Source organism: Patiria miniata, unplaced genomic scaffold, assembly GCF_015706575.1.
Source record: "Patiria miniata isolate m_02_andy unplaced genomic scaffold, ASM1570657v1 HiC_scaffold_10, whole genome shotgun sequence".
In the NCBI taxonomy this organism is placed as follows: Eukaryota; Metazoa; Echinodermata; class Asteroidea; order Valvatida; family Asterinidae; genus Patiria; species Patiria miniata.
The window spans coordinates 129,117-137,866 of record NW_024037048.1 but is presented as its reverse complement, the minus strand read 5'-3'; the positions used below and the strand labels follow the sequence as shown (position 1 = coordinate 137,866).

At 36.2% G+C, this 8,750-nt stretch overlaps 1 protein-coding gene across 1 annotated transcript in view; it reads left to right on the top strand.

The window, feature by feature from the left end:
• Window positions 1-6,525: 6,525 nt before the first annotated feature.
• The window catches only part of LOC119734690, a 62,073-nt gene continuing 59,848 nt past the window's right edge, over window positions 6,526-8,750 (top strand). Inside the window, exon 1 of the mRNA XM_038208223.1 lies at window positions 6,526-6,664. Within this exon, the coding sequence (XP_038064151.1) occupies window positions 6,626-6,664 (39 nt within the window). The 5' untranslated portion in view covers window positions 6,526-6,625. The remainder of the gene's footprint in view (window positions 6,665-8,750) is intronic.

Below are 8,750 nucleotides of genomic sequence, written 5' to 3'. Positions count from 1 at the left end.
TTTTAAATATTAAAAGTGTCACAATTTAATTGCCTATCAATCAACACAGGATGACGTCATCATGACGTCATCATTACACAATGTTGTTTGAATTAGGGTCTTTGCTTGGACAAAGAGTGGTGTAAATGAAGTACTGGCAAAGAGTCGAAACTGTCCTTTGAAAAGCGACAATTTTTTTTAAATTTCTGTGTACAAAGTCAATGGGAAAAATTTACTATTCAAAAATCTATAATAAAATAGTCGATGACGTCACCTTGACGTCAATCTTCGGGACACATCTTTGCTATAGGGACTATGCTTATGCAAACTTTGAATGATGTCTGACAAAGATTAATGCCAAAAGTGGCACTGAGAAAAAACGTGCACAAAGTCTATGGGGTTTTGGCGACAAAAAGAAGAAGGAAAAAAAAAAAAAATGAGAACAAAAACAAAGGCTTTTCCGCACTATGCGGAAAAGCCAAAAATGAGAACAAAAAGAAAGGCTTTTCCGCTTTTTTGCGGAAAAGCCAAAAAAAAATGAGAACAAAAAGAAAGGCTTTTCCGCTTTTTTGCGGAAAAGCCAAAAAAAAAATCAGAACAGAAACAAAGGCTTTTCCGCTGTTCAGCAGAAAAGCCAAAAAAAAAAATAAAAAAATAAAAATCTTAACGAAAACAAAGGCTGTTTCGGCAAAGTGCCGAAACAGCCAAAAAAAAAAAAAAAACAAAGTGCCGAAACAGCCAATGACAAGTGACTTTTGGCTAACAGCTGTGTGTAGACAGTGAAGGTCATTTGCTCTGTATAAAACAATAGGGACTAGGCCTACATGCACACATTGCATAGGCACACTTTGGGTGTATGTGTATTCAAGGAAACAGATGAGTAGTGCATGCAGTAGAATTAATTGTTATACAGGAATGATCATCAAAAGTTAGAAAGTAACATTGATATTGTAAAGTGTGATAATTCACTAAAACTAATTAAGACAAATTGATAATTAAGAATTGATGATCTGAAAACATAATCAATGTACAGCCAAGACGGTCGGAGTACATATAAATTACATTGTGAGCCTTCAAGTTCACAATAGTCCAATTAAACATGTGACTGATTTCAAATATCTCGGGTCCATGGTAACATCCAGTGCATTGACCCACCTCAAAAGACGCAAGGCACTGGCCTGCATGACTTTTTGGAAAATGGAACAGCTGTTGAGTGTCCACAAGTTGAGGGATATATGTGTTTGTTGAGTTTCATTCTCGGCTTCCTTCCCGTTGTTTCCTGTTATCTTTTTCCCTGTTGATTTTTTTATACTGTAAATATACAAGCATCACTTATTTATCAGTTGAAAAGTTATACATTATAAACACCAGTCATCAGTAATAAAGGATACATAACAATTTATGGCCCAGATTTGCAACTTGGGAATTTAAACAGCATATTGGTGGAATGATGGGTGATAAACTGCAAGACTCGTATATATAACAATCCTACATGCAAATCCCATGAAGAGCAATAAATCTTTCTATAAAAGGGACAGATTATACCCAGTTTAATTCTGCAACTTTGAATCTCCCAGATCTGAACCCTTTATCATATAATTCTGAGAAATATTACTGCCAACTTAACGAAGTATAGCAACAATTTTCCGTTTAAAAACCCCTTTTATTTTCAACATGTCCAAACTGACAAAGATAGCGACTCACATGGCGCATGGGAGTAAAGGTGTGAGGCGCGCCCTCTGTCGACGGCTAATGCTCACTAATCGCACTATATGGAACGCCAGTTCCAACAAGGACTGTCAGTTTGTTTTGCTCTAGTACTAGGCTTTTTGTTGGGTTTGGGTTTATTTGTTGATCTTGTAGTAGAAGCTCCACTCAGGCTCTTGGGTGATGATGATGCCAGTGGTTGTTCATGACTAAGTGACCGGTCAGGGTCAATTAGACGAAATTTGGAGTTGTTGGACTCAATTTGGCCGTCCACATTCAGCAAAAATCGATGAAATACTTGAGTTCGCAAGAAAGTTGTATGTTTTATTGCCCATGTTAATGCAAGAAGCATGGTTCCATTTCTTACATTCATCAAACCATATGCCCTTGACTGGATAATGGCCTACTTCGTCAACACAGATGGCACATGGCACAGGTGGGTCATCAAGCAGAGTCGATGAAGGAGATGGTGGGCCCGGGTTTGTGTTGAAATCATTTCCCAATCCAATCAACAAGATGTACAACCGAAATAATTTTTTCCCAAGTCAAGTCAAGTCACAAGTCAAATTTTTCAAGTCGAGTCAAGTCTCAAGTCAAATTTTTACAAGTCAAGTCAAGTCTTAAGTCAAATTTTTACAAGTTTCAAGTCAATTTTTTTTTCAATTATACCACCAACTTGCCAAATTTTCATGTCAAAACTCAAGTCCCGAGTCAGTCGGATGTGAACTTGTCGGGGCAGACATGTTACGTTGACGCACGAAGCCTAGCCACGCAGTAACGTATGTACGTACATGTACATGTACATGTGTGTTCGAAGCATTAGTTTACTCTAACGGTAGCATGGTTCCCGTCTGAATAGTCGCTAATATGCAGTGTAGGGCGGCAGATGTATGGGAACCTGATTACATGTGCAAGTGCCGAAGTGTTCATTATGTTAGGAGAATTTAAGTACAGTTTTCATACTTATAAAACATTCTTTTTCCATACACATTTATTGTTGAGCAAAATGTCTTTAGAGAATTCATTATCAGTTTTTAAATTCTTTTGAAAAACATAATGATTTTTTGAAACTATGACAAAACTATTTTGTTAATGTCAATTTTGTCAAGTCAAGTCAAGTCACGAGTCTTTCTTAGTCAAGTCAAGCCAAGTCTCAAGTCATTTTTTTTCCAAGTCAAGTCAAGTCTCAAGTCTGAAAAATAGCGACTCGAGTCCAACTCGAGTCCGAGTCAGCGACTCGAGTCAACAACACTGTCTATACGCCACAGTCACTATTTCCAACAGGTTAAAAACAAGTAACAAAAATCCCAAAACAGTATGAAAATGTAAAAATACGTCCCTGTACCGGTCCTAGAAGATGTTAAAAGTGTCCACACACAAGTAAAAAACGGAGATGGGCAGTTAAAAAGGTAGAAAAAAATGAAATTTATAAAGTGAAATTCCCGCAATGGGAAAAACCTGTCTACAATCTCAATGGGCCCCCAACCCCCCTAGCACACACTCAATGTTTTCTCTCATGATGCGGAGCGTGCTCCATCAGCTGGAGAGAACAACATTGACCAGAGGAGCAGGGGAGTGGGTGACAGTGAGAGGCTAAGGAAGTGTCCCAACCATTTTGGCAGGGATTGTAGCTCTCGCGACAGCACCATTATTTAGTTCTGTAGATATAGGCCTTAGAAAACTGCTCCTTTAAGGTGACATCACATGTCATGTGGTATCGTCATCATGATATCACTTCAATTTTCATTGTGAGTGAAACACATTGTGAGTGAAAGTGTCACAAAAACGCAAGTTTCCCACAAAGTTTTTATAAACAGGATATTGATCACTACAGGTTCTGGAGGCGCCCATCTTCCAACTCAGCACATAAGTTTGCTGGCCAAAAGCAAAGATAAGGTGAAATCTCCGTAGGAAACCCTGGTTAAAAAAATTATCTGTCACGGTTGATTTTTTAGCAATTTTCAATGTTAAAAGGTCTTTTTATTGTAACTTCCGGTCACTTGATGTCATAAATCTTTCTCCCCCTTAACTTTTTTTTAGCTTAAAGCTGATTATATGCATCAATTATAAAGTAATTTCAGCAAATTTCACCACATACATCAACTAATTATTATCATTTTTTGACCTGCTGCTAGAGGGTGCTCTAATATGTTATGATGTCACCGGTAATTTGATTTTGTGAAGTACAACCTAGCCATAGACTAAAATCGTTGAAAGCAAGTTCACATCTTTTTCCAATTTTAAATTATAAGGCACATCTGGTTTGGACTGGAAAGAAGGGTCACATGGTTTGGTTCTTGCGAGATAGAATAAAGATCCCATATTATTCAGTCAATTCCAGCAAAAATCAAGCTCAGGTCTCCTATGGTTGATTTCATATTGATTTCAAAGATTAAATCTAGAAATCTTTAACATGACGTCACATGACCCATGATGAAGTCACCATGAGGCCACTCTTCGGGGGACATCTATGCTATAAGGACTATGCCTATGGTGCATTTGAATGATGTATGACAAAGATGAATGGTAAAAGTGCATGCTGAAAAAGACTTGTACAATGTCTATGGGATTTTGCGGCAGCAAAAAGGAAGAAGAAACTAGAGGTCTATGTCTATTTGAAAACTAAATAAATGGCTTTTCCACTTATCATTTTTGTATGACTTTATGTTTTTTTGCAAATGTGCAGTTTTTGTTGGTTCAAAGTCCTTAAAAAGTAATATATTGAGCTAGTATAGCTAATAGATATAAAATATAAATAATTAATTATCATGTTGACGTGGCTTCGGATTTGGCATGTTATGACGTCACATGCCCTGCGATGACGTCATCTTGATAACACTTGTCAATACACATTTTTGCATTGTGGTCTTGGTTTGTACTAAGTTTGAAGTCAATCCAGTGAAAGGAAGTGTGAAATTTTGGAAGCGGAATGAAATTGTAAATATTAAAAAATCATTAAAAAAAATCAACCGATGACGTCATAGTGACGTCATTTCGGATTTTGCATACTAGTACCATTATCTAGCTATCCACCAAGTTTAATGACGATCGGACTGTCCCTTTTAAGTGTTTTCAAAAATCACGTTTTTGATGACGTCATCATGACAACACACATTCTAAACAATTATGTGTATATATCTATTACCTAATAAGCCTAATACAAAAAGAATTGCGAATTTTGCATGTTGTGTTCATGAGATATGGTGTTTCATGAGATATGGCCTAAAAATTTAAAAATATGTATACAATCACACGATGACATCATGATGACGTCACCTCTTGTTTATGCATTATCAAAGATTACATCTATTAATCTTTACCGTGACATCATGTGACTCATCGTGACATCACTTCAATTTTCATCTATAACACATCCCGGTTTAGGTACAAACCAGGTTTCAACCAAATCAGACCTGTAATTCTGGAGATATAGGCCTTCAAAATATGCACTTTTAATATGACGTCACATGCTATGTGATGACGTCATCGTGACTCGCACCTATATTGTGACATCACATGACTCGTGATGACGTCATGATGACCTCAATGTTCGGCACACAGTGACTGGTGCTGGTCTAAGTGTGTGCCAAGTATAAAGGCAATTGGATTGATTTAAGTGCCCAAAGTTTCGGGCACGATAAAAACGCGTATAAATGCTATGGACGAAAGTCTGGAAAAGAAAAAAAAGAAAAATATAACAAAAAGGCCATTTCAGAAAATGAGAAATGAAGGTGCAATATAATAATTATATAATATTGGATGGCTTTAAGGTGGATATAAGAAAATATTGCACGAGCTATGACAATATTGCACGAGTCGAAGACTCGTGCAATATTGTCATAGCGACGGCAATTTATTCTTGTATCCACCGAAAACAAGCAATCCAATATTATTATTATTATTTATATTAGGCTGACTTGATCCGCAAGAAGCGCAATTCAAGACACTGTCTTCATTACCGTACATCTTTTTCGTTTACATCAAATGTTTTGAAGCTGCAGTTGTTGACAACAGTGCGCGTACAGCTGGCCTTCTGTGCACTGCATGCACGCTGCATGCGAGCGGCGTGTTCTGTGTTCAACGGTACTCGCGCGCTAGGCTCTGTTGAGTGGTTGACAACTGTGACTTTCTATGCTCTTGATCAAGCAGGAACCAGTGAAAATGCCCAGATGACTGCAATAATAATGTTATTGCAGTCAACCGGGTACTTTATTATTGTAGTCATCCGGGAACTTTTTATGAAAGCATACAATACGCTGATTTATTTTTACCGCTGGAAGCCTGATATAAATAATAATAGTAATTATAATAATAATAATAACTAATGCTATAATAGGGTGACACACCGTAGACTTGTGTACACACCTAAACTGTCACCTAATCCAAGTTACCTAATCCTTTTTCCACAAAATTCAGTATTTATGCTAGTTGGACCACAAGGAATCGATTTTGGATGGGTTGCGCCAGAAAAATTCCTTGTCCTGAGGGTTGTTTGAACGATAGGGCGCCACCAAATTGTCACCCCAATGAGGCATGTCGCCCTTATCCAGAGGACACTTGGGAAATCTGTGGCCCTATTGCTGCAAACGTGCACTTTCTCTGGAATCCATTCAAAGGCACTGGTCTATAGTTGTGAATAAAAAAGCTCTCAATTGTCATTACTCATTCAGTAAATTCTGTATCCACCTCAAAGCCATCCAATATTATATAATTATATTCCCCACAAAGTGTTCCAATACTGACCAATAATACCTTGTTATTGTTATAATTACTAAGGAAATTTTCTTTCACACAGATACCCAACTTGCGTCTATTGCCCTTGCCAACATCACCTGCTGTAACCCTGCCATCTATTGAACACAGGCCCAGAGGTCGTCGTTTATTTTCTGTAGTAGTAGATGACTTTACTCAGTTGTCTAAACAGTACATTCGAAATAATATGGCTACGAGCAACAAACTGTGCTACACATCTGAACAGGTAAGAGCATTTGTTAGGGTGTATTTGAACACTTTCTGAAATGGCCTTTGTTTTGTAAAAAAAATTTCTTCAGAAAATTTTTTTCTTCTGACACCTGGCCATAGCATTAGAGGGTGTTTTATCAATTAACATGTATTCACATTTCATACAGCCGTATGGTTAAAGAAAGTAAAATAAGTCATCTATATTCCTCTTCTGTTTAATTACTCAAAAAGATACTTCCTTGGCAAGCGGCAAATGTTGGATTGGTTTTTCGGGGGGGGGGGGGGGGGGGGCGCAATGGGAATTTGTCGAGAAGTATGAACCAGCACATTGTGCATGTACACGATGTGTGTATGTACGAAACGCAGCAAAATACAGTTATGCTAGCTTGCAATAAAGTGTGGCTGGCTGCAGCGATGACAAGCATAAACCCATTCTTGCTTACTCTCCAAGAAAACTTACAAAAAATTCAAGGAATTATGCTTGTGAAATACTGCAAGGAGTAAAAAAAAGTTTTTCGCACGGCATGTCGTATGCAGATTAGTTAGGAATACGCACAGCTACTTCTTAACTTTCACTTCTTTAATCAGCCATGTTGGGCAAGTGACGTGATGGGTGGAGATGTGACATTCCCCTTTTAAAAAAAAAAAAAATATTAGGAATAATCTTTCCAAACTTGACATAAACAGTTCTTTTTAAAAAAGAAAAACAAGATGATTAAATAAATGATTATAATGGATCAGTCTGCATCCACTCTTGCAAAAGAAAAAGAATTTGTCTTATTGTAACAAAAAATTAAAGTAGTTTTCCAAAATTACTGGATTAAAACAAAATATCTACTGACTGTTTTGCTTAGAGTCCTTTTCTTTTTTGGTTTTTGTGAGTTACTAGATAAAGAAACCTTTTAGATCTTTCTGGAGGAAATAAAAACGAGAGATCTATGTCTGTTTGCAACAGAACATAAAGCTTTTCCGCATTTTGCTTTTTTTTTTTAATCAATAACATGTCCCTGGCTATTTTTACATAACACATCCCGGCCTACCTACATACCGAGTTTCAACCCTATTGGACAACTACGAAAGCCCATTAGCGCCACAGCAAGTATATATGTTACACATTATGTAATTCGTTATTACGGATTATTAATTCGTTATTACGGATTATTTAATTCGTTATTACAGATTATTAATTTGTTATTACGGATTATTTAATTCGTTATTACGGATTATTAATTCGTTGCAACGGATTACTAATTCGTTATTACGGATTATTTAATTCGTTATTACGGATTATTAATTCGTTACAACGGATTACTAATTCGTTATTACGGATTATTAATTCGTTATTACGGATTATTTAATTCGTTATTACGGATTATTAATTCGTTATTACGAATTACTCATACGTTCTGAGTCATTACTCGGCAAGTATGGAGGAGTGCGAGCGTTTTATTTGGTGCCGGTGTAAAGCAAACATTGTATGCAAAGATAGCGCCGCCTAGCGGCGCTATATACATAGGCCCCTGGTCACGTGCTCTCCACGTGTGAGAACATCAGACTTAATTTGTAATAACGAATTAATAATCCGTAATAACAAAGTAAATAATCCGTAATAACGAATTAATAATCCGTAATAACGAATTAAATAATCCGTAATAACGAATTAATAATCCGTAATAACGAATTAAATAATCCGTAATAACGAATTAATAATCCGTAATAACGAATTAGTAATCCGTAATAACGAATTAATAATCCGTAATAACGAATTAATAATCCGTAATAAAGAATTAATTAATCTTTATAACGAATTAATAATCCGTAATAACGAATTAATAATCCGTAATAACGAATTAATAATCCGTAATAACGAATTAATAATCCATAATAACGAATTAAATAATCCGTTATAACGAATTAGTAATCCATAATAACGAATTAAAAAATCCGTAATAACGAATTAATAATCCATTATAACGAATTAGTAGTCCGTAATAACAAATTAATTATCCGTAATAACGAATTAAATAATCCGCAACATATATACTTGCAGTGGCGCTAATGGGCTTTCGTAGACAACAGTTCTTTAGATATAGGATCTTAAA